Source organism: Centruroides sculpturatus, unplaced genomic scaffold (assembly GCF_000671375.1).
Source record: "Centruroides sculpturatus isolate CEXI.00-Female unplaced genomic scaffold, Cexi_2.0 scaffold784, whole genome shotgun sequence".
Taxonomy (NCBI): domain Eukaryota; kingdom Metazoa; phylum Arthropoda; class Arachnida; order Scorpiones; family Buthidae; genus Centruroides; species Centruroides sculpturatus.
Window position 1 is genome coordinate 44,205 of NW_019385141.1, and position 27,956 is coordinate 72,160.

A 27,956-nucleotide genomic window follows, 5' to 3' on the forward strand; every position below is an offset into this window, starting at 1 on the left:
TTCATCAGTTCAATATTGCAAGGAACTGAAAGTTTAGTCAGACGCCATCTAATTCTACCCAAGGCAAGAAGTTGCCACCTGGTCCCCTAACGATAATTGTCGCCAGTTCCTCAACCAGTGATCTGTGCTCCAAAACGAATAATTACCCTATCAACTTGGACCCGAAACATTTGTGCCTCCGAATTGGAATAACTTTGTCATCAACCCAAAATAATTCTATTCCTAGCATTCAGATTTTGGAATTGTAAAATCGGAATGCTAGGAATAGAATGTTTTTGAACATTGAATTTAAAACATTTTGAACATATAAAAACAAAGACTTATTGGTTGCAAATACACAAATTCACCATATACATATATAGTGTACTTATTATTTGAGGGGGCGGGCTATTCATGGGTACTCCTTGTTTTTGCAAATAGGTTCTATTGTTGAATTGGAATATCAAGCTCTAACACATGAGGTGTGCGAGCTCCATGATCTGTTTACACCATGTAGGTGTATTGCATCTCAGTAAGAGATTCCTAAGAATGTAGAAGCACGGTTGAAGCTTTATCGAGGGGTATAATGACACAAAGTCAAATACCATAATATGTGCCCCATTTATTAAGTGTGCTTGTCGTAACAGTTCTATCAGTTTGGTATAGTTCTTCACCGCTAAAGCATAATCTTTCAAATGGTCTGACTTGATGATGTGAACCATGTTTTCTAGAAGCCTTGTCAGAGACCTAGCTTTATCAAGAACAGGTCTAATACTACGTTCGCACACAATATCCACGACTCACTTTGATCTTGATTTGCCTACAATCTCAATTGTGACAGTTGTCAGTCGAATGTCGAGCTGTTCACACAGGTAACTCACTTGAGAATTACCCGGCTATTGCAAGCAATGATAAAACTGACATAATTTCACAATAAGTCACAAACAGTGTTGCTGTTTCTAGGATAAAGGTCAATCAAGTGAATGGATTAATTAATTAATTTTTTATCTCCATATCTGATGTAAATTAATACCTCTGATAAAATCTAAAAATCCTAAGACATTTTAGTTAAAGATTTTTAAAAACGATGAATTAAGAATTGTTCTGATTATTATTTCACGATAATAGTACAGGGATCTGCAACATAGAATCGTTTGTCTTATTTTTTTATCTGAGCGTGAGCTCGAATATGGTCAAGCTTAGAGAGTTTCCTCAGTTTAGAGTAATTTAGGGTAAAATGAAGGCACCATTGGGGTAGTTCCACTAGAAGCAGGCAGCAGCACTGGTCACAAACACAAACAAAATGAAAGCTAATAACAAAGATGCATTACTGGTAGGCCTATATGCAGCAAAGTTAATAAACATCTGCAATCAAATGACTGTAAACAGAAATTGTTTAAGTCATTTGATCAACATATGTTGTCATATGAAGAAGAGGAACCAAGACATTAAGATTTTGCTAAGTAATTTATCACAGAATCGTGCCTCACCAAGTTGTTGGTCATATCCAAAAGGCAGCGACTGGTGGACAACTGTTGTAAAAGCATGGACTCCAGCAAAATGGAAGGAGAATTTCCAAGTTTCTCAAGAAACATTCCATTTTCTATGTGCAAACCTTAAGGAAATGGAGTGCCTAGATACAAACTACAGAAAATGCATTCCACTGAATAAGAGAATTGTGATAGCTCTATACACATTGTCTTCCACAGCGGAATTTTGTAGTATTGCAAACTTATTTGGAGTAGAGTAGACAAGACATCAGTTTTCGAAACATTGCATGAGTTTTGCAACCTGCTGATCGAAAAGCTAGACTCAAAAATAATGTTTCCTGGAACAACAAAAGAGTTGTTAAAAAAAGCCGAAGAATTTGAGAATTTATGACATTTTCCACAGTGTATTGGAGTGATTGATGGGACTCATATTAAAGTCAGTCCACCAAAGGAACATGCAGTTGATTACTTTAACTACAAAAGCTTTTATAGTGTTGTACTACTGGCAATATGTGATGCAAAATACAAGTTCACCTATGTCAATGTTGGTGCACCTGGGAGGAATAACAACTCTCATATGTTTCGAAACAGTGGAAACTATCAAATGTTTAATGTGTTCACTTTGTATAGTGAACTGAGAAAAAGATATAATGAGGCTAATGCACTATACCTCTACTTTTATTAGGTGACACTGCATTTCTACTTATGCCTACCTTAATGAAGCCATTTCCTGACAGTGCTGATTTGCCTAATGAGAAAAAGCAATTCAACTACCTTTTGTCTTGAGCCAGAAGAGTGGTGGAAAATGCATTTGGTCATCTAAAGGCATGGTTCAGATTCATCAGCAGAAGATTAGAACTAAACCTAAATAATGTATCATTTCTAGTTTGGGCTTGTTGCATCCTACATAACATATGTGAAGAACTAAATGATAACATATATGATGATTGGCTAAATGAACTGCAACATGAGACTACTGTCAATTCTGCTTCCACAGTAGTGGGGGAATATGATCAATCAACACAAGAAATTAGAAATGCACATGTTGTGTACTTTAACAACTAAGATAAGACTTATTTACTTACACAAACCAAGAATAAATAATTCAGATTTTATTTCATATCAGATTAATCAATAATAAACACATTTTGTTTACTTGTTCTTATTTAAAAGAGCAGCAATTACATCATTAAATTCTTTTTGTAAATTTAAACTCTGGTGAAAGAGGTCATTTTGTTCTTTTAATAAACATAATATTTGGTTATCAACATCTCTTGTTTCCTCATGCTGCCTTTGAACAAGTTGTGAGTTCAGCAACGTCGCTAGTCTTCTGTTTTTTATTTCGTTGCCTGCTTTCTTCAAATCTTTTTGATAGAGCACTCTATGAATCTGAGGTGCATGTGGTAGGTGGTGTAGTTAGGTCTAGTACTGGTTCTGTAGATTGGGTAACAACATATGCAGCCTCTGCAGTACCTGTAATATTGTAAATAAGAGATAAGATCATATTATGTACAAAAAACAGGTTACAATGCTGGGTATATGGTCCTGAAATACAGAGCCGTAACTAGGCAGGTGCAACAGGTGCACTCGCACAGGGCCCACTTGGAAGGGGGGGCCCAAACTGCTGTTCACAAGAAATTATATTTTTAAATTTTAAATTTTTCTGCCTTTCTGCAGCATGGTTTGGCGATTACATTTCGCCTTACTTAGACCCTAGATGTCTGCTCACCAGTGTTTCCAACTATGGCAACTTTTAGAGGGATGTAGTGAGGTAGTGGAGACCTCAGACAAATCAGCCAAAAGTAGTGACTTTTGATATTTTTTAATTTATTTTTTGAGAAATTTAAATTTATGTTTATAGTTTTCAAATTTACAGATTTTTCTCTACTTTATAGAGCTTTTTGGCAAGTACTAATATTATTACAATATACAAAACTGTATTTCTAGATTTTTCTACAGTGTGAAGAGCTAGAAATCTGTAAAGGTAACATATGTGGCGTATACCTGAACGACGGATTAAGTGGTAAGCGAACTATGCGGGCGTGTAGGGCCCCGAAGGGGTTCCTGCAGTCTTTAAAATACTACTGTAAAAAGGGATTGTGAAAACGCAGAAGATAGAAATAGTCCAAAAAACGCTTTGATATATATAGATACATGGAAGTAATAAATGATATAGCTTTATGGCCAACAATATTAACAGATGCTACTATTGATCATATTCTTAAGACAAACCAAAAAGTATAGAAAAAGGATTTCTTAATAAATGAAAAAAAAAAGAGTTAAGATAATGGAAATAGATAAAACACCAGATAAAGGAAGTAACTTGACACCCAAAAAATTATTTAAAATACAAATTTACAGTGTTCTTGACACTCTATTATGTCAAATAGATTGGCGTTATGAAAAAATGAAAACTATCTGTGACAATTTTTGCTTTTGCTGTGGTTCGTCTTTACAATACACGAGTGTTGATTTTAAAAAATCGGCTGCAGATCTCGCTATTAAATATAGCAAAGATTTAAAAAAGTACGAATTCACAAGTGAAATTGAAAGTTTTAATTTTGAAGTAACGACTCTTATACAAAATATAGAAACTGCATCTCCGCTTAATATTCTACAGGCTCTTCATGATTTTGGTTTAATTGAGTCTTACCCAAATATCAATGTCACTCTTCGAATATTTCTAACTCTTCCCGTTTCTATTGCTTCGTGCGAGAGAAGTTTTAGCAAGTTAAACTTAATAAAAAATTATTTAAGATCAACTATCGGACAAGAACGATTATCCAATATTTCTATTATTTCAATAGAATACAATATCGTTAAAAATATTAATTATGATGGTGTAATTAATGAATTTGCTGAAATGAAAGCCAGAAAAATTCAATTAAAATAAATCTTATTAAAAATCTATTGTAATGTATTTGTTTTATTATTTTCCCAAAACCAAATAAATTAAGGGGCCTAAATGCAAATTCTTGCACAGGGCACAGGAATGGCTAGTTATGGCTCTGCTGAAATATGCAAATAAGGTTGCACGGTTTAAAAAACGTAGCTAGCATCAAGTTTGACAATTCATGTCAGTATCATAGTTTTTTAAATTTCTAATTAATTTTTTTCTATACTATAGTAGCTCTAACTTGTGAGCTTTAAAACAATTAAACTGAATGTGCTAAAGGGTGGCAGCTTTTGAATAAGTTTTCAGGACCCAGACAACTTACCTAATACAATTAAATTTTCATCTTGTATGTTTAGTGTTTTCATATAATTTATACTTGAATTTAAAACTTGCAGTGTTGATTCAGGCTTGTGTCGTTTACAGGCAAGCATCCCAATATTTGGTGAGTTTTCTCAAAAATTTTCAAAGTGGAGGGTTGTCCACCACTAGGATCAACTGCAATTTTTTCTTTGCTAAATAAAAGAATAGAAAAATTTAGGTAATTATGTAGTTTTAATATTTATCATAAGGTATTATAATTTACAGTGGTGTGAAAAATATTAGAATAATATTGAAATAATGTGCATTTCTGCATTTAGCACAATATTCAATGTAGAATGTTGTGCTAAATTTTTGGAACCACTGTATATTTATTAATAGTTATATAATTACAGCTGCACACCTATCTACAGTAGTTCTGGCTCACTTCCAGAAATGAATAACATAACCAGAGTATTAAATCTGACAAAAAGTCATTAATTTTCAAGTTGTAAATGTCAGTAATAATATATATATATATAATCAAATTTTATAATAAAATGTAATAAAAAATATTGCATCTAAAACTAGAAATATTAATAAATATATGTGATTTTTTTCCATATGAATATATTATAATTCAATTTTTGGTAAATTTTTAAAATAACAACATTGCCTGAGTGACCTTGACCGACCTATACTGACCTCAGTCACTCACAAAATGTGTTAACTGAAAGCTGGTCAGGCATGGATTAATGACATTTTTAAAATTTTAATGTCTCAAAGTTAGTTAATATCTCAAAGTTTTATAGATTATGAATTATAATACCATAATGATAATCATATCTTTATTCCACTTACCGATATTCTGCAGTCAAATTCTTTATTTTTGTTTGTATCTGCTCCCACATTCTTCTATATCCATGTTCTCGCAGAGCTACAGCCATTGCCTGATATACCATTCTATTTCTTTTGGCTTTGTGTAAGGTCATCTATTTTCTCATGCCATATATCTAATAGTACAAAAATCTCGTTGTCTCTCCAAACATCTTTTTTACTTCTTTGCTGATAGCCTGGCACGTGTTCTGTAGCCATCTTGTATTTTCTCATGTGCGTGGGATTGTGGGACTCTGTTATGACTGGATCTAGTTTCAACTCTCTTGAGTTGATCGCGAGTGAACCTTGTTTCGGTCGAGAGAGGTAGCACCAAGACAGTCGCCGACCTTGCTCACAATCTAGATCGAAATGCTCAGTCAAACAGGGTATAAGGGAAGGCATAGGCTTATGTGTTTTTGCGAAGGCTTTTAGGTGTGTCCATTGAGGCAACTACCACCCTGTTTAATTTCAGCCCCTTGGCTAGGAGTGTTCTTGTAAATTGTGTGACCTGATCCTGTAACCTATTCACATATCCTCCATCCACTGGTTCACAGTCTGTATCGATGATGTACTGTTGCATGAGAGTTCTTAAGTGGCCTCCTTTAGTAGAACCAGCACTCTGCTTTTATCAGCCTTCAGTATGATGTTATGTTCACTTCTTTGTTCCAGTCCCAACATTTGTCAAACATTCTTTTTTTAGTTGTCGAAGAAGACCTAGTTGATGATTGTGTTCTATCAAATAATTATGGCATAGTTCTTTGTGAGTTCTTTGAGATAGTTCCACTTAAGTTTAACATATGAAATTTCTTTTAAATTAAGTTTTACAACATGCAACATTTTTGCTGATATTTCTGTAAATAGACTGTATTATTTAAAAGTACAGATTTTGGTTGTTTAACCCATCGTGAAATGTGCCAGTTTTTCTCACCATGTTTGTTTTTTGTTGTTGTTTTCATAAACCTGAATAGTGTACACTCCCACTCCAATACCTTTCTATTGACCCGTCCACTGACTTTTCATACTGTTTCTGTAACTGACATTTTTTAGTTGCTGAGTAAAGAGTAAACTGCTTTCTCTTAACATGGTGTTTTCAGCTGTGCGCAACCTAACGCATATGCTTGTTTTACAGTAAACTTAACGTTTTGTTATTTTATATTAGTATTATTTATATTTGTAGTTTTTAGTGATTGTTGTCTTGAGCTAAATGGATAGAAAAGAAGAAAGAATTTTGAGACTAATAGAAATTGTGGAAGAGAAGAGTAGAGATAAAGAATAAAAAGAAAATCCAGGTGCAATTTGAAGATGTTTGTTTGCTGATGAACTCGCTATTGAAGCACTTGATAAGTTATTTTCTGATGTAGAAGATTAGAGGATAATGTAGATAGTGTGGTGGTACACCATTATATTTTTTTTATTTTGTATATATCTTTAATATATGTATATATATTTTCCCTTCCTTCCTTCTTTGTTCTTGGTTCTTTTGTATATAACTTCCTAGAAACTTCTCCCAAATGTAGGTGGTGGATGACCTAGTTAGTGGGCAAAAGGAAGAGGTAGCCCAGAGGACAAAAGAAAAGACACGCAAGTCCACTTTTTGCTGGGACATCGAAGAGAGAATATGCATTGAAGTGTTCTCCAGGTAGTTTTGGCATCGGCTGGAGAGAGAAAGTGATGAAAAGTTAAGACTAGCAAATCGAGAGAAACTGAGTATCTTGATATATGGACCTCTGGAAGGTTATGAGAAAGTTTTTGATTGAATTACACTTACATTGTTCCCACCATCCAAAAAGATATAATTCGGTCACTACCACATCGAGATCGTCAACTATCTTGGGTACCCATTCTTGCCTAGCACTTTAGATCTACCTGTCCTATTTTCTATCCTTTCTTTCTTTCTAGTATAAGTAGTTTTTAAGTTTTTAGATAAGTCTTCTTTGTACCACGGTGAATGTTTTCGGTCGACCTTTATGTCGCAAGGTTTGTGTTAACGATTCTGCCTGTATATCTGATAAATTTGTTTGTACACGAATGAGGAGTGTTGGAATCTGAAAGAATCCTGTTAAGCATAAATACGGGTGAAATAAAGAACGTTTCTTATTGTAATATATGTTTCTTATGTTTCTCTTTGTTAGATCAAACTCACCACGTGCTTATGACCACAATAGATAGGAACAGGATACAGTGTTAGAGCAATCTGGAGATGATAAAGCAGAATTTGAAATAAAGATTGAATATATAGAAAGGGATGGAAAAACTAAATAGGGAATTCACTGTCTTTTACATAATAGATGAACAGCTGATCACAATTTAGTTAGATGCCTTCTAGGTGTGAAAGCACAGAAAGATGTGAATTCACCTGTTGCTGCCTAGAGGCTATTTTTTACAAATGAAATTTTGGATGACATTATGAAATATACAAAACAACATATATAAAAAAAATACATTCAAACTATACCAGAGAATGAGATGCATGTGATACATTAAGGAGTGAAATGGAGGCTTTTATTGATTTTCTCTACATGTCATGATATCTTAGAGCTATGCTCTTGAACTTATATTATTTGTGGTCAAATGATGGAACTGGGATGGAATTTTTTCGTAACTTCACGAATATATGAAGGTTTATGTTTCTTATTAAATCTGTAAGGTTCAATGATGCTGAAATTAGGATACAGTGACAAAACTTTAACAAGCTCACTCCAATATGTAATGTATGGCCTAACTTGTGGAAAAGTGTAAAACTAACATTGCTCTATGTGAATTCTTCACAATTGACAAGATGCTCAAATCATTCAGAGGTAATTACAGTTTTAGGCAATACATAAAAAATAAACCAGTGAAGTATGGAATTGGGATATTAGTCATGATTTGTGCAAAGACTTTTTAGACCATGAACATGGAAGTACATGTGGGGCAGCAGCCAGAGGGTCCTTTTAGAGTAAAAAATTTAGGACTAGTTGTAGTATCTAGACTTCTTCAAGCAATAAGTGGTACTAAAAGGAATGTGACCACTGATAATTGGTACATTTCTATACTGTTAGTTGAATGTCTTCTAAAGGATCACAAGTTGACATTAGTTGGAATCTTACAAAAAAACAAGAGAGATCCTGTCTGAGTTTACAAACACAAGACTTCTCTCAGTAGACTCAAGTGTATTTACTTTTATAGACAGAATGACTTTAGTACCATACAGTCCCAGAAAAAATAAAGTTATTCCACTCCTCTCTACAATGCATAGCACCAATGACATTGATCCAGAATCAGGAAATGATAAAAAGTCATTCATTTTTACATTTTATAACTCCACAAAATGGGAAGTTGATGTAGTTGATGAGTATATGGCAAGATACTCGGTAGCAAGAACCAGTAACCGTTGGCCGCTTACCTTGTTTTTTATCTTTTTAAATGTTATTGGGTTAACAGCTTTATTGCTTACAAACATCAAAAAGGAGAGTTCAACTTACTTAATATTAAAAGTGATAAAATCTAATTTTAACTAAATAACTATAAATATAAATTTATATTATGCATTTAATTATTCAACAAATTGAAAATATTTGTAAAACTATGATAAAATTATTTATTTATTATTCTAATAGATTATTTAAAAAAAACAGTGATGCCTTGTAGTTCAAAGTCAAAGCAATTTTTCACATAATAAATCATTGAAAGTGAATTAATCCATTCCCAGACCTTAAACAATACCCATTTTGATAAATTTAAAACAGCAAATAGACATAGTTTAAGGTAAAAATAACACAGTTAAATGCTTGAATAATAACCTGTTCTTACATACAATGGAATTATTTTCATTATAAAAAAGCTCTAATAATAAATTTAAACATGAAAACAATATGTAATCAAATATGTAAATACAGTATAATAAAATAAAAATTGCATTAACTAGTCACATACCATGGACATCGACATCTTAAACATGGTCACCATATCTTTTTCATTTCAATCATCAATATTATAACCTTTCTCTTAGACTTCATGCTTCCACACTCTTCTTGAATGCCATAGTTAATAAGTAATGGTTATATTGTGTTCAAGAGAAAGTTTTGCATATTACTAACAGCTGCTGTTCCTTAACGTAGAGGTGTGATTTAACTATAATGGATTTAACTATAGCATTCAATTATTGCTAATATGAAATTGTGTTCTTTGTTTAAAAGCTTATTTTAAACTTATTTTTTCACATTTTGTTTGAATAACATCAAGTTTAAATACCTCTAGATAAAAAGCATATCAGACATATTATGCTTTATGAGTTTTGCAAAGGATATAACATTGTGGCCAACTGGCAACACTTTAGTGTCCCCCCAGATTTAGTCTATTGTCTCCCTCTAGAGCAGTGTTTCTCAATGGGGGCGATATCGCCCCCATGTGGGCGTTTTTCCATTTTAAGGGGGTGATTAGTAACAACTTATATTTTGGGGGGGAGGCAAAAAACAATTTTCTGGGCGATATAGTAAAACATTATATTAAGAATAATTAGATATTTTATTCATTATAATGTACAATAATTAAACAAATAACATTATACTAGTCACTAGTCTATTCAATGCAGTATGAATTTNGACAAGTTACAACCTATCCTTCATATCATGGTTGCATCAACTAACATTCGGATCGTGTTATGGCTTTTCTTTATCACCACAATGCGTAGTGGTCAAATATCATGAAAGCCACAATACGAATTTCACTTTGTGGTCATTTTGAGTTAGCCACAACACGTTGTGGCCATTTTTACAACTGCCATGACATGAATTTCTCTTTGTGGCCATTTTGAAACGACCACAACGCGTTGTGGTCATTTTTTTCACTGAATAAGTGATTTTGGTCTTTGAGCCTAACACATTGTTTCTCAACGGGGGCGATATTGCCCCATGTGGGCGTTTTTCCATGTTGAGGAGGCGATTAGTAACAACTTATATTTTGGGGGCGAAAAACAATTTTCTGGGCAATTTAGTAAAACATTATATTAAGAATAATTAGATATTTTATTCATTATAATGTACAATAATTAAACAAATAACATTATACTAGTCACTAGTCTATTCAATGCAGTATGAATTTGGTGTTAGCCTTGGCCCTCGGCATTGGATTTTGAAGTGAAGGGGGCAATATTACGTAACGTTTTTATTGAAGGGGGCAATACTATGTTGAAGGGGGCGATGATTCGTTAGAGGTTGAGAAACACTGGTATGGTCTTTGTACCTAAACTGCAAATAAATTTATTTTACCTTTTAAGATCTGTGTTTATTTGGTCAAGAACCCAAAACATCATACAAACAATAAAAATAATTCATTATACATATGGGAAAGATGTTCCTGAACTTTGTACATTAAAAAAGTTCTGTTCAAGAAATTTCAAACTAAAGGATACAAAACATACAAAGTATCCAAAAGCTATCCACAAAGAAAAATTGTAGAAAGAAATTGTCAAAAATCAACAAATAACAAACAATATACATAATCAAATACACTAAAAATAAAGTGAAAAAAGCAAAAAAACATACAAGTGTAATTCAAGAGTGAGAGTGGGAGATGACTTGGACACAAAACGGATTGCATTTTTCACTGCATGTACAGTTCAAACTATAAGGCATTGTTCAAAATCTGAGGTGAATTTTTGTAAAATTTAGCATTCTAATTCTAAAGCATTCAAAACACAACATACCACTGTAGTTAAAGTATTGAATAGTGTCTATAGTACTACTATAAATTTTACATTAAATAACACAAGACATTCAACTAAAGTACTTTTAATATTTATAAAGTAACTTTATTTAAGTGTCTTATAATAGAAAATAAGTAACAAATTAGAAAAAAATGAACTATACCAAATTTAATGCGTAATTTCACATCAAGACTTGTTGTAAGAATTCCATAAGTTTCTTGAATGTTAAGAGCACAGTTAACTACTGTTCTCAATACAGATGGTATTTTCTTTTCTTTTTTTACTGGCCATAAACATAAAATAGCATCTCCTAGAAATTAATATGTAATGCAATGAAAATTTTTCTGTAAGTGCATTAATTTTTAACAGAATAAATTACTGCAGTATAAAAAATAAATGATCACAATAACTTTAGCTGTTTGTGTAAAATTCTTTTTTATTGCAAATGTTTTAAACTCAGTTAATAAGCAATTCTGAGATATACATCTAAAGAAAGCCTATGAACTAGGTAGAAAGCATTTGTGATCTACAAAATTTAATGCACTGTAAAAATATTGTGCTTAATTTTTAAGTTTTAAATTTGTTATCATTCAAATAAAAAATTTTCTCCTATTATTATTCTATTTAAAACTCTAATACACACATATTCACAAAACAAGTTTATTCTTCACAATCATGCTTGGATCATGTTCAGAAAATTTTGTATCCTTGTTTATGTGTTTGATTTCTACATCAGGTGGCTTGGTACTGTACTACTTTTCAGTTAGATATTTATATTATTATAAATATTATCTATGCTTTATATATTAATATAATAATATACTTAATTCTCTAAAGCAGTGATGGGCAATATTTTCTACATGTGAGCATCAAGGAAACTTTGTATTCTTCTGATGGGCTGCATACATTTTTTCTTATGGAGTGGCAGTCTGCCAAGTATCAACATACTCCATAATTACCAGCACACTAGGTTCTAAAATAATATATGTTAATAATATGCAAACTACTAATACATAGTTTATTCTTGTCTTTTCACAGATCAAATTTAGTCCAAATGGTTTCTTTGATAAATATCAGCTTAATTAATATTGCTAATGGCACAAGCCAGAAAACAGGAAAATAAAATTATGTTGCCAAAGTCCTAGGAGCTGCATATTAGGACTTCAGGCTATAGATTTCTCATGACTACTCTAAAGTCTAAATAGCATCAATGAATGTACTAATACAGCACACATAGTATAAATAGCATTGCAAAGTAAAAAAATTCAATCTAAAAAGTGATTTTATTAATAAATTTGTTGTTTTAAAAAATATTGATGTACTTTACCTATGGCAGTAAATGTATATATATTCATGAGCTCTAGTCATAAACACTAAGAAATGTAAAATCATTTGTAATTTGTAAGAAAACTTTTTATTAAACAAAGTATTCCACTTAATCTATGCTATATAACAATAATTAGTACATCATAATAGGCATCTCAATATATGCCTGGAAATATTGTTCTGTTGAAAATATGAAGGCAATAAATTTACATGCACTCTTCATTCACATACAATCACCACTTCATGGGTCCTCCTTTTACAGCACATATGTCAACAACTTGTGAGGCCCGAGTGATACTTCCGTGTTAAAAATATCATAAAGGTGTCAAATCAAGGGATCGGGCTTTGATTCTAACACTCGTAAAAATTGGAAGAAAAACCTAAATAAAATTGGGAAATAATAAAATTATTAATTGAGAGGAAAAAACAGTTTTAAATAGCCTTAATTAAAAGGAGATGCAGCAATGATATTATGTGTCAGACTTATAAGAATTCAAAACAATTAAATACGAGCAGGAGTTTCAAGGTGCAATTAATTTTCCTCAATCGGATTAAAACAGTGTTGAATTAAACCTTTGGTAGACCGAAATGGTCTGTCATCTGCTTAGAGACAGGAAACCGGCCAATCAAAGGCTAGAGATCTGGGGAAGAGTATCTTTCAAAAACCTGGATTTAAAGGACAAAAACAGATATAATCAAACACCAAACAATTTGCTGAGCTTATTATTTATTTACTGTTCAAACGTTTTCAGCCTACTTCTAATAGGCCATCCTCAAGACATTACCGTTCTACAATCAAATACAAAACTTTCGAATAAATTTTAAATTTAAACTTTTAACATATTTTTAAACATCTTTACAATAAATTGTAAACTATTAAATACTTAAATAAAAAATTTTTAACATTAAATAATAAATATATATAAAATTATTATAACAAAAAATAAAAAATAAAAAACAAAAATATACATTAAACTAGTAAAATATATCCTCCATAAGTTTACGGGTTTTTAATTCCCATTTCTTTTTCTAACAAGTATTTCCATGCCATTGGCAGAGCATTAGCATCCTTTGCGTTTAAGCAATTATTATTTATTTTACTCTTATATATCTTCATTTTTTCTATGCCAAATGCAATAGTCTAGCATCCTTTGCGTTTAAGCAACTATTGCGTTTGGCATAGAAAAAATGCAGATATATAAGAGTAAAATAAATAATAATTGCTTAAACGCAAAGGATGCTAATATTCTGCCAACGGCATGGAAATACTTGTTAGAAAAAGAAATGGGAATTAAAAACCCGTAAACTTATGGAGGATATATTTTACTAGTTTAATGTATATTTTTGTTTTTTATTTTTTATTTTTTGTTATAATAATTTTATATATATTTATTATTTAATGTTAAAAATTTTTTATTTAAGTATTTAATAGTTTACAATTTATTGTAAAGATGTTTAAAAATATGTTAAAAGTTTAAATTTAAAATTTATTCGAAAGTTTTGTATTTGATTGTAGAACGGTAATGTCTTGAGGATGGCCTATTAGAAGTAGGCTGAAAACGTTTGAACAGTAAATAAATAATAAGCTCAGCATATTGTTTGGTGTTTGATTATATTTGTAAGTAAACTGCTGAGGAAGTGAGGACAAAGACAGACTTTTTCCCTGCTTTCCTAGTGAAGTTAACTGTAGAGATTTCTTCCAGCCTCTGATAGTGTCAACTACTGTCCAGACTTTCCCGGCTGACAACTATAGTCAACTGTCCAGACTTTTCCCTGCCACCACAAGTGGACACCATCCTTATTGAACTTTGGGCTATCACCCTTCGTCACAACCTCTCACACCATCGAGCATCGACTGACTGCCTAGGGTCAACAATTGAACAGTCCAGAGCCACCAGAAGAGAAGACACTCTACATTGTAAGACTTAGTATAAATAAACAGGTTTGTTTGTCACTGTAGCTATTTTACATCACTTTCCTTCATCCAACATATGATAAGTCCTGACATTTGAATATCACCAATTTTGTGACACTCATAAACTCATGGCATCAATATAATATAGGCACAACAAAGGTTTATGGAATGCTGGCCTATGTTTTTTGAAGTGCTGTCTTTAGCTGATCTTTTGTTCAGGGTTTATGTTTTTGCACCTCTTTCTTGAGAACATGCTTGAATCCTCAATTGAGTTCAGAGTGGACTTCAGTCAGACTCGCAATGACTGACATATCCAGATTGGACTACCCCATAAAATTCCTGAGATTTTTTAATCTGTCCAGATTCATTCTCACATTCCCAGAGTGATACCAGTCTGAATACCTTAACAGCTTGGCCATCCATTGTCCATCTTTGGATATTAAGAAACAGGACATTCAGGTATTAGTGAGAAAGAATTTTAAATTAATCAACAGCCATTAATATTATCAGTTAAATACAAGTCTATTTTCTCAGCATTATTTTGAGAGCATTAATAAGAGATAGCAAAATATCTTTGCTATACAAATATGGTCTCTTCTAATGTAACTTGCATATAAGACCAGTTTTTTAAATCACCATTTTATACTCTTAAAATTATAATTCATCTGCACATTTACTTTAAATTATGTAATTGCAAACAATTCAGTTTACTATCATACAGCAACTTAAATCATAAACTAAAATCCAATAAAAACATTTTTGTAGTTTAAGTTATATTTATCCAGTTGAAGTGATTATTAATTTATCATATAGTATTTCATAATTTTACAGAATTAAATTTAAAAGAATTTGACATCTTGAAAAATGTGCAAATCTAATTTTCGATTCTTCTACAATTTACCTAAACAAAGTAAATTAACTAAAATTGCATTCTATGTATAAAGAAAGTACATATAATACTTCATAATTATTTTTATTACAATATTATAAATTTGGCTGTATAATCCTAGTACTGTTTCTGCATCCATTTCAGTTTCAGTCATCCATTTCCAAACAGAATCAAGATTTGTTGCTAAAGACAATACATTACCAGTCCATAGCAGTGTGAGGCTCTGGAAGTGAACTGGAGTCACACAAAAATGTAAAAAAATTTGTAAAATAATCTTATAAAACTATTAATGTTATAAGGTAGAAATTTCATGTCCATAAAAGGATATGTTTGAATTGAATTAAAAAAAAAAAAAAGAGTACTTGTCTTATTTTAACAATAAAATAATGTAAGTCCTAAGATCAACTATCTTTTATTGGGATCGAATTGACAAACAATTTTGACTCATCCAGCGATCTAGGTTCCAATCTCATTACACTTAGTAATGAGTGAGGACCAATTAAAAAGTGGAGATGAGTAAGAACAACCAATTGGAATGGTTGATCTGGGATCCAAAAAATCGGAATTTCTAGAACACAGGAGCTTCTGTCTATTGCTTCCCATTGTGCCACATTTTCCTTGGAAGAATTATCTTCACCCCAACTCAAAACAGGACTAAAAATCTCCTCTACAGACTTCCTGACAACTTTGCCGCGGGGCTATTGACTCCCAAAGGAACATTGAGGGACCTTTCTCTTAGGACACTCTCTCTCTCAGTAAGAAAAGGGAACCTGAAGATTTAGTCTCCATTGACAGATCAAAGAATATTGTTGTAGTAAGCTATATTTTTAAGTTACAATAAATTGGAATGAAATTTATGTAACTGGAGAGTTAGTTCTGTGCCTAACGCTCCCACATATGATTCAGAACTGCTCAGATATCCTGTTATTATGTGTGGATTGGCAACCTCACAGCAATTCACGGTTCTCATGGCACTAATAAAAACAAAGCCAACAATTTTGCAGTGATAATGGTCACTGTGTATGAAAATTTACCTCCTCGCTAGTTATCTACCAATGGTATAAAAAGATACAGAATTCTGTAATGAGATTTCCATCTGTCTCTGGATAATGGACAAAGATGCCACTGCAGATATTCATGCTTGTTCCACAACAGACAGTCATCTCTCCAGGTGGTCTTGCTAGAGGGTCTAGAGTCTGCTCACTGTATGTGTAAACTCTGGGTTAATGTCTAGGGTCATAGACCATCATGGCGGCTCTTCCTGTTTTAGCCTCGAAACCGGACCGCTTTGGAGACGACGTGTGACGTGACGACGCGAGCGCCTGCGCGACGTGTGACATGACGACGCAAGCGCCTGCGCGTCATGCCAGAGTCGGCGAATGAGTGCGGACAAAGGTGAGTAAAAAAAAAAAACATGTTATTTTGTTATTTTGGTTAAAGTCCAGATACGTACACTCATGGCGGCTGATCGCCGATTCCAGCAAAGACAAGAAAGCAAACAGTGGGGACGCACGTTCTAACCTAACCTAACCTATTCTAATAAATTATCATAATTATTACCGTTTATATTATTAGAATAGGTTAGGTTAGGTTAGAACGTGCGTCCCCACTGTTTGCTTTTGTTTGCTGGAATCAGCGTTGGCGCTGCCGCGGCGCAGCAGCCGCTACCATTCGCTCGCGTTGTCACGTGACACGTCGTCTCCAAAGTGGTCCGGTTTCGAGGCTAAAACAGGAAGAGCCGCCATGATGGTCTACGACCCTGGACATTAACCAAACTCTGATATATCCACTGCCACTATGTAGCCACTGCACTAACACATCCTAACAAACAGCTCAGAATGGCCCCAATGACAGGCAATTTGGTAAAATGGTCACCCTGCTTCTCTCAGCCCAATGATGAGGTCTTTTTCAAACTCAAGCATCTGTGCATAATGTCTTTGATTGCATCATACAGGCATTCCTGGTATTAAAACATCTCAAAATAACAAGTACATGGAAAATTCTGAACACTGATATAGGATACTGGGTTATCAATTTTAAGGCAGTTTGATGTGTGTGATTGCAGCCCTCTGCCTTATACGTGTCGTATAGTTTTTTTTGCTTTTTTGGCTACTTTTCAGCCGTGGGGAAAAAGGGGTGGCAACTTGGGGAAGGTGTAAGGAGGTATTTAAGGCCATGGATCGGATAGGGGATTATTCTTCTTACCTCGTGGATCAATAGAGGAGTCAGTGAACACGTAGGTGCTCCTTCTACTGTGGACTTGTTTTTTTTTGGTGTGTTCCTGAATTAGATTGGATTACAACGAGTGTAACAGCTAGGACTATAGAATTGTAACAGTGAGAATTTTTTTTGTGTGTGAAAAAAATTGTATCTTGTGAACCGTCATTATAATTGTATCTTGTGAACCATCATAATAATTGTATGAAAATATATGTATTTGGTCATATTTCTATAAACTTATTACAAACTGGTTTCTTTGTCTCTCTTCCCCACGTGGTGAACCACCTACACTCACAATTAGTGAGACCAATAAGTCTTACGAGTTTCCACAGATGGCATCACCTAGCATACAACCAGACCACAACTGTAATCATTCACTTACCTATCTGAGACAGGCTATATGCCAAATTTTGGAGTAATCAGACAATTCTGTAGCTATGTAACTTTTTATCAATGTATGTAGTTTAAAGATCTGATTATTATATCACAATAACATATATTTTTTCATATAAAAATTATCTTAATTCTATTAGTCATAGCAAAAGTAAAAAAATAAATTCAATTGAAATAAAAGTACATATTATTACAGGTATACCTTGAGTTACATTGTTCTCGATTATACATTGTTTGTCAAAAAATATATGGAAAAATAAAAATCTAGTTTAAGTCATTTCATTCAACTTTACTTCCATCCGCCACAAATATTGGAGTCGTAATATCACTAGAAAAGCATTATAGCACATAAAATCATATTAAAAATATGTACATTTACAGTAAATGTTGGTAATATAATCATCATAAATCATAGAGAACGAAACATGAAAACATCTGTGTTTCTGTATTGTCGTCTTATTTAGTGGTCTTTAAGTGCTCAATATTCGTGTTTTCCACGGTAGTTCCAATATTTTCCCGTTTGTCATCATTGTCAGCGCCACTCGATATTGGTAAATTTAATATAAATTAGTTTATTTTCTACTGTTGCAAGATAATTTTAATAACTGTATTTGTTATTTAACCTTACAAAATCATCTTATTTTATAATGTCTTAGAGCAAACCACATTCACAAATAAAGTGTCTGCGATGTACTGTAAACATCGCCAAATTGTAAACATGTACATTTACAAGTATGTACTGTACATACATGAATTTGTAAATTTAGATTTTTTTCTGCACTATATTAAAAACTAAAATTTATTTGTTTGTAAGCTTAAAATAGATTCTTATTAACCATATATTAAAAATGCATTTATAAATAAAATACAGAACTGGGAACGGTTATTTGTGGTTTAGCCTAGTGACGAGTAAATTCGACTTATGTCATTTTTCAACTTAAGTCGCCTCTCCTGGAACCAATTACCGACGTAAGGCGAGGTATACCTGTAAACTTAAAAATATGAAACAACTTAACTAAAACAAAAAATAAACTATACAACAATGTTTACAGACCTGCAAATTTAAATACATCTCCTTTGGCAGCAATTATTCCTAAAATAAAAAAATTTGCAAATTTATTTTAAATTGTAAACATTCAATTATTAATACTGAATGAACTGATTTGTACAGTTAAGTTTAAATTAATACAGTATTCCTTTAATATGACAGCAATTGATAAACTTTTACTAACAAAGTGCATAAATCAATATAGTGGATACTTAATAACTTGTCTAGTTTCATTATTTAAACTATACAATTTTTTGGGAATATTTAGCTGATGTGCCATTTGTTTAATATAAATATAATCATAATAATTCTCTGCTTAATATGTTGGTATAGAATAGTTCAGGTATATTAAGTTATATTAAATGAATATTAAGTAACACATTTCTATAAAATGCATTTTAGAGAGAAAAGTCGGTTAGTGGAAAAGATTTTTTTAAATTTATTACCTTAAATTATAAAAGTTCTTTAATAACACAATTTAATTTAAATGCTTTACTCATAATATAAAAAATAATAATAGTAAATTGCAATGTTTTACATTTATTTTTACAATTACAGTTTAAGGTTTTAGTTATGTTAAGTTCTTACCAGGGCTGTGGAGTTGCGTAAAAATCTACCGACTCCAACTCCAACTTCGACATTTCCTTACCATCTGACTCCGACTCTGATTCCGACTCCATTTCATATACATAACAAGTTGGTAAGTAAAAGGGAGTCAGAGCCAGCGGATTTTTTGACGACTCCAACTCCGACTAAAACACCAAAACTCCATGACTCTGACTCCGACTCCGCAGCCATGGTTCTTACTCAGAATATTTCAACTGAATTTTGCAATTTATATTCATATCAATCAGTTCAATATATCTTAATTATTAATAAATATAATTAACTTAAATTTTAATATTAAATCTATTTGAAAACAACTATCATAAATAAAAACTGATTACAGAAAATTGATTTAAAAGATATTTCAATATTATTTTTACTTGTTGAACATTATTTAATTTTATAATAAATTATTTATTTAACATAATAAATCCTATCAATTTAATTTAAATCTACTTATATAATCACCTGTAGAATAATTTATTACTTTAAATAAAAATTTTAATTAAAAATTTTTTTTAATTCTGAAATAATATATTTCTTAGTATCATTTCAAGACAACTTTCAGCACTGTTAATTTAATTTTGAGCCAAATTGATTTTGATGGAAATATATTTCTGTTTATACTTTAATATATTATTGCATTAAATTTTCTTTTAAAATTAGTTAAATACTACAAATGTTCATAAAACAACTTACTAGCAACAACAGGACCAATATAGTTATTCAATGTTTCTGTCAACTCTTCAATTCCAGTAGTTCCAATTTGTGTATATTTTTCAGTTAATGAAGTAAAGCCTAGATAGATATAATAATAAAAATAAATTTTTATATGAAATTTATTTACAGTATATTTGTAATTATTATTAATGAAAAAATATGATATATAAAATAAAATGTTATTGATTAAAACAATAAAACTTTTTGTAATCAATATTTTATTTTATATACTACTAGAACTGTTTAATTAAAAATAATCTTTTTAAATTTTAAGTTTTAGTTGAGTGTACTACTTGTGCTTTTTCTTTTATTTTAATTACAGTAGATTCTTCCACATCTGGCCCTCCTATATCTGGACTGATCAAAGGCAACCAAAAATTTTCAAAAATATTGTACACTACTCTGAATCTTACCTCTTCACACTGCAGTGTATACATTTAAAATATTTTTATTAGGTTATCTTGAAGTTTATAGAAGAGCACAGTGCATCAATCACCACTGATGTGATAATGGTGAAACATTGGCATGATGTAGCTTGTCAACAAATCAAGAAGAACAAAATAAATAACTTTAACACAATATTTTCTAAATTGATTATAATTTTAATTGTCAAAAATAAGCATCAAAAGTCAAAATAAACATTTCTTTATGCATACAGTAGCCTTATTTAAAAATTATTACTCTCTCTTATTGTTATGTAACCTCCAGAGGATAACCTCCAGAGGATAGCCTCCAGAGGATTAACCTCCAGAGGATAACCCACACCAAATTTTCCCTTGACCTAGTTAGGTGACCCTGCACCTCTGACCTTTGTTGTGTTCCTTTGTCTCCACTCATCCGTGCGTTAGCTGTTGTAACACTTGGAGGTACAAAGTTACGTTTGTATTATTATAAAGTTAATTATATACATTAACAAGTAATTGTTTATTTTACAGACACAACACTTACCCAGATTTTTCTAATATCCAGATCACTCCTGCCCACATTAGTTTGGATATGGGGGAGTCTGGTATCTTGATTTCATATTATGAATATGTTATCCCATATGTTTATTTAAAGAAAACAATATTTTCAATTTATTAGATTGATTAGACCATGTACTAGTACCATTAATGTATTTGGACCATACAATTGGTATGGACATTGCTTATTCTTATATTCATTATGCTCTTATACTCATTTGAAGGATAACGATATAGATCAGCATTGAGTAGATTTATTTAAAATTTTGTGCAATAATATTGTACACTTCACAGCTACAAATTATCTAATCTATACTAATATTATAAAGAGGTAATGTTTGTAAGTAAGTTTGTATGTAGCGGGTAATCTCCGAAACTACTCATCCAATTTCAAAAATTCTTCACCAATATTTAGAATGGAACTTCAGGGTGGACATAGGCTGTATATTATTCCGTTAAGCATTCATATAAATTAAAAGATATAATCTAGGTTAAGGCTTTTATGTCCAACAGATGGCGCTATGAGTACGACGCCCTAAGTTTGCTTTTCTGTGAGGCATTATGCTTTTCTGTGAAAATGAACTAAAGCATATCATCTTCTATCTATCTATAAATAAAAATGTAATGTTCGTTTGTTCCTACCAATTCCTTTGAAATTCTGACATAACGCTGCATTCGAATACGCACGTGTTTTTATATAATATACATGTCGAAATTTCCCCCCACTGGGAGGAGATGGACAGGATTAAGGCTTACCATAAAGAACTCTGCTGCTATTTATACTATTTTAGATGCGGTTTTTTGCGTTTTTGATTGCGTTTTAATAGGGTACGTCAAAAAAATGTACACTAAGAAGGGATTTTTCGAAAAATTCCCCCCACGGGGGAAGTGTTATACATTTATAATAGATACATTCTGAGCCACAACAACGTGTGGCGGGGTCTGCTAGTAGTCTTATAAAGATAAAATAGAAAAAAAAGTATAGTAATTAGTTTTGTTAAAGACAAAATCTTTAAACCACAATTCTTAAAGAAATAATAGCAAACATACCCAATTATCTACTGAATTATCATGCTATTTTAAGACTATTTTGATAATTAAATAAACGATAATTTAACTAAAAGTAGACAGTTAGGCCATCGTCTTTGGTCAAAGCATTTTAATAATTGTAGTTTAATAAAATACTTTAATAATTATAAATTATTTAATTTTAATTTAGAATAGGCCCAGGGCGTGACTCAAATCCTCAAATCCTGCATACTGTGATGATGTGTTACCAGTTACACTATCCAGAGCTCTGTTCAATCTTCACTTCTAGATTAATAATTTAGGTACAGTACCATGTTGATGCTGTAAGTAACAAGTGTAAGTAACCTATGGTTATACCTGAATTATTAATAGTTCTTGAGGCAAAGATTGGGTGGTATAACTGTCAATATATCCACATGGTAAGTTGGAGTTGTGGGTTCAAGTCTCCAGGTCAATTCTTTTCTTCTAGGACTTTCTAAATAAAATTTAAAAATTTATTTATTTATAATTATTAAGTTTATCAAGCATCAAGAAATGGTGGCCTAACTGCCTATTTCTAGTCAAATTACTGTTTATTTAATAAATAAAATTAGCCTGATAATCTGGTTCATTTGAATTTTATATATATATATAAAACATCCGCTAATTATTTATTTATTTTATTATATTTTATTTTATTAAATTTATTATATATATGTATATATGTATATATATATATAACAAGTTTTATAGAATAAATACATTGCTTACAAGTTAAAGAACACTTATATAGGGTGCGTTTACTTCTGAGTTAGCAGTGCTAATTCTGATAACCGGATGTGACGTCATTAGCACGTGTATTCGTGCTTGCTTGTCCAATTCGAAAGTGAACACATACGCTAACAAGAAATATGGCGGTTTCCAGCCATATTTCTTGTTAGCGTATGTGTTCACTTTCGAATTGGACAAGCAAACACGAATACACGTGCTAATGACGTCACATCCGGTTATCAGAATTAGCACTGCTAACTCAGAAGTAAACGCACCCATAAATTACTATTATTATTAATGTAGTATAAGAAAAGATAGGCAGCAGCAAAAAGTAATAATTATGTACCCTATTCATATTTACAAACACAAAAATAAAATATTCCAAATAAAAAATGCATATCATATGATATATTTTAAATTTGATGTTTCTTTTTAGATTGGTAATTGTAAGTGTTGAAACATGAGTTATAATCTAATAGTGACTTAGATATATTGACTAACAGCACAAAACCTTTCTCACTAATTTCTAGCCTTATTAACTGGAGTACAAACGTTTTCGGCCTTCTTAATAGGCCTTCCTCGGGTACACTGTGGAGCGTCGGTTAGAAGAAGTTTAAATGCTGCCAATGTTTACCCAGGTGTCGTCTTACCCGTGACGTCTTCGTCGATGATAGGTATACGATACCGAGGGAGAAAAACTACATACTTTTGGTAAAGAAGGGAGGTGTGCAGATAGGATACTTGCTAAAGTTGGGGAAAAAGATTTTAGAGTAAGCGCGCTACGTACAGGAGATGCACAATCACCACAGGGGGTTAGTGGGGAGTGACGTCATAGTTGAGGCCGTAAATATTCAACGCTACCGTAAGAAGAGGCGTGCGAACGACCGTGGATGGTAAGGGGGTGTTACGATTAGAAGGGGATGGGAAGGGGGGGTTACGCTTATAAGGTAGAATTGGAAATAAACGCGACAAGTAAAAAGCGCTAACGGTTGCACGCGTTGAGGGTGGGATGGTCTATTTATTTCAAGGGGTTGTCGAAGAATGATTTCCAAGCGGAGGAGAGCGAGTCCGCATCTCTGCTGTTGATACAACCGTCTTTGAGGGATTGCTTAAATATTTCGATTGTTTCGACTGTTCTAAGCTTGGTGTGGTCGTGCATAGGAATAGTAATCCTCGCCTCTTCCCATTTGGTCGTTATACCAGGTTCGCTTGCAAACTGGGCAAGGGTGGAAGTGAATTTTTTGTTGTATGCGTCGTACTTGTGCTCAGTTATCCTCCTTCTAAGCGATCTATTGGTTGAGCCAATGTATGTTAGCTTCTTGCACGGGTTAGATCTGCCGTCCTCCAAAGGGACGGTGTAGACTCCTGGTCTCCTGGCTTCGCTGCATTTGTCCTTGGTGTTAGCTAGAAGTTTATAAATCGTAGGGTTGCGTCTGTATGCGAGAGTAGCGTTGACCTTTTTTGCTATGAAGTTATAGGCCTGGCTCATTCTAGGGTCAAAATCGACGGTAATGCGCTTACCTTGTTGCTTTAGAGGTTTAGAAGTGGCATCTCCGGTTGTTAAGCATCTATGAGTTTTTTGCGCAAGCCTATCGATAAACTTACTGCTGAAACCGTGGGCTGTGGCGATGCGCTTGATGCGTTGGATTTCTCGTAGCGCGTCGTTAATGCTAGAGCAATGGGTAAAAGCTCTGCGGATAAGAGCCCTGAAAGCGGACATTTTGTAAGTAAAGGGGTCATTCGAGGTTGCAGGGATAAAGAAAGATTGAAGATTAGGCTTATGGAACACACTAGTAGCTATGCAGCCATGATCCAAGAGGATATTGAGGTCCAGGAAGTGGGCCATCCTGTCATCCTGCTGGTCTAATTTAAGCTTAAGTCCAAAAGGGTTGTTGTTCACAATCTGAAGAACGGTGTTCAGATCCGGCTTGGACTTCCAAATGATAAGAATGTCATCAACATAGCGCGTATAGAGAACGATTTCCGCGTTGAAGGACTGTAATACTTGGTTATCCAGTTTTCTTACAATTAATTCGCAGAGGTCTCCAGAGAGGGGGCTACCCATAGGTACTCCCCTTTCTTGAAGATAGATTCGTTGGTTGAAGGTGAAGAATGAGGTGTAGCACATAAGGTGGGCCAGCTCCAACACCTGCTTGTGGTATCCAGGTGGAGAGGCTTGGAAAAGGAAATCTCTAAGGGCACAGAAGCACGGTTCCAATTTAATGGAAGGATACATAGCTTCAAAGTCGAGAACTGTAATAAATTCCTGATCCTTCAGAGCGATATTCTGCAATTTAGTGATGAGTTCCCGCGTGTTCGAAACGGCGTAGTTATAATCTTTCAAATGGCCTTTAAGGAGCTCATGTAGACCCTTCTCAATAGGTAGGGTTGGAGATCTTGATTTGTCAACAATCGGCCGGATTTGCGTGCCTGGTTTATGGGTTTTAGCATAGCCGAATAGCCTTGGTATCTCGGGTGATTGCATGGTCGCGTTCCTTAGATGCAAGTGTTTATGGCCTTCCTTAGATGCAGGTATTTACGGCCTCAACTATGACGTCACTCCCCACTAACCCCCTGTGGTGATTGTGCATCTCCTGTACGTAGCGCGCTTACTCTAAAATCTTTTTTCCCCAACTTTAGCAAGTATCCTATCTGCACACCTCCCTTCTTTACCAAAAGTATGTAGTTTTTCTCCCTCGGTATCGTATACCTATCATCGACGAAGACGTCACGGGTAAGACGACACCTGGGTAAACATTGGCAGCATTTAAACTTCTTCTAACCGACGCTCCACAGTGTACCCGAGGAAGGCCTATTAAGAAGGCCGAAAACGTTTGTACTCCAGTTAATAAGGCTAGAAATTAGTGAGAAAGGTTTTGTGCTGTTAGTCTTAGAAATAGTTCTAGCTACATATGCATAGTAGTAGATATATTGAAATATATGTAGTCTTTTTGTGGGATGACGAATTGAGGACTTCACAATTAAAAGAGACATATTGATGGAACAAATATTTTATATTAATGAAAGAAAAAACAAAATAACAATTAGGCTCAATAAAAACAACTAATTTCTTATCAGCTATACAGTTGTCTTGATATTATCCTCTACTTACATAGGTAATGCTAAGTCAAATGATAATACTACTATTACATGATTATTTCAAATATATACAATTATTTACATGTTGATATATCAGACCGATTAAGCATTTTACTTTAGTACATTTCTTATCTGAGTTCGATGCTCTTTGTCATCCAACATGGGTCGTCACTTGGTTTGATTAACAAAGAAAATAACCTCACAAGCAATGAAATGAATGAAAGCTGAGTAAACTGATTCCTAGGTGCGTTCTTACATGAAGTATTCGACAATAGGATATAAAATTCTACTCGATGGGTTTGGTCCTTTGCACACAGCAGTCCAATATCCTATCACTTCTGGTATATCATCACTGTGACCTTATCTCACCTTCAGTTTGGGTGCGGGCTCGAGAGTCCAGTCCGATCTGAAGAATCCAAAAAAAACAAAAAACAAAAACAAAAAAAAGGTGCTCCTCCATATGGGACATGCACTTTTATACGTCGTGCCATCTGGAAACTTGTCCAATCACATGATCAGCTTCTTAGCCAATCTCCTACTACAGCTGCTGTGACCCAAAAATGTGACATGGAATGCATGACAGAACATTACGCTTAACAAAAAAATCTGATACAATTTTCCTTAATAAACAAACGCGTTTTACATAATTTTACAAATTTAATACAATTAATTTACCATAGTAGCAAAAAACTACACTATGCTGTTATCATTTATGATCTATATCATTTGAAATTTAATGATGACCAAAAATAACTTTAGAAATAATATTAATTTGAAAAAAATGATGAATTAGCCATACCTGATATATCAGCAAATAAAGCAATACCATAAAATTTAGTTCTGAATGGTAATTTTATGAAACGTTCCTGCTGAATATATTTAATGACAATATCAGGTACAAATGAAGCAATAGGATTATCTTTTTGAGTAAATTCCCAAGATCCTTTCAACTTTAACTCATCTATGTCTTTAAGTAATCTTCTTTCAATTGCTTCTATATTATAAGAAAGCTTTTATTATTAATAATTCCAGTTTTTAATTTTTGTACTACAGTATACAATATTGATATCACAAAAAAAATATGTTTTGTTGTACTCATAAAATACAACAAAACATATTTCTTTCAAATCAATATTATAAGAATTAAGAGAATTACTTTTTTACTATTAAAAATTATATTAAATTGATTTCTGACAGCAAATAAATTTAATAGTTTAAATTTTTATTTTAAAGAAATTTAATTATTTACTTAATCTCTGTTTTTATATCTAATTTCTTAAAAAACACATTAAATTATACAATTACCATAATTAAATCAACTTCAATTACAAATATCATTAATAATAATCAGTTTACAACTTCTACAATTGTAGTTAAGGTTTCATATTTAAATACATTGATAAAATTTTTAAAAATTTGTTGGATAACATGCCTTCTTTATGTTATGTCTGCAAAGAAATATTGCAGATGCAAAAATTGATTGTAATTATATTGGAAAATAAAACTGACAGAACAAAAAACCACTTTAAATTTATGGCAGAAAGTAAAATATTTATTAGTAATTTGTGAATTATTGAATTATTAACATTTGATGATAGTAATTTATTAATGTACTGAATAGAATTTAAAGAATAATACAATATCAAATGTGAAAAATGAAAAATTATGTAATGCAAACATATACTGATTAAAATAAATTTGTTATTGTTTGTAATTTTTGACAACATTTTAATTAGCTTTATAATTTTAATCTAATTAGAAAAGTCACTTACTTA

The 27,956-nt window shown here is 32.5% G+C and overlaps 2 protein-coding genes across 2 annotated transcripts in view; both read right to left on the reverse strand.

The window, feature by feature from the left end:
* LOC111635338 (adenylate cyclase type 10-like) overlaps positions 1-27,956 on the reverse strand; it is a 77,644-nt gene that overhangs the window by 29,983 nt on the left and 19,705 nt on the right. The window contains exons 3-6 of the mRNA XM_023380277.1: positions 26,981-27,175; positions 20,321-20,419; positions 19,022-19,060; positions 11,388-11,534 (exon numbers count right to left, since the gene is read on the reverse strand). Of these exons, the coding sequence (XP_023236045.1) occupies positions 11,388-11,534; positions 19,022-19,060; positions 20,321-20,419; positions 26,981-27,175 (480 nt within the window). The remainder of the gene's footprint in view (positions 1-11,387; positions 11,535-19,021; positions 19,061-20,320; positions 20,420-26,980; positions 27,176-27,956) is intronic.
* LOC111635341 lies at positions 23,403-26,881 on the reverse strand. The gene has a single exon (XM_023380279.1). It carries the CDS (start codon positions 25,565-25,567, stop codon positions 24,101-24,103), a length of 1,467 nt encoding a protein of 488 aa, XP_023236047.1. The 5' UTR covers positions 25,568-26,881; the 3' UTR covers positions 23,403-24,100.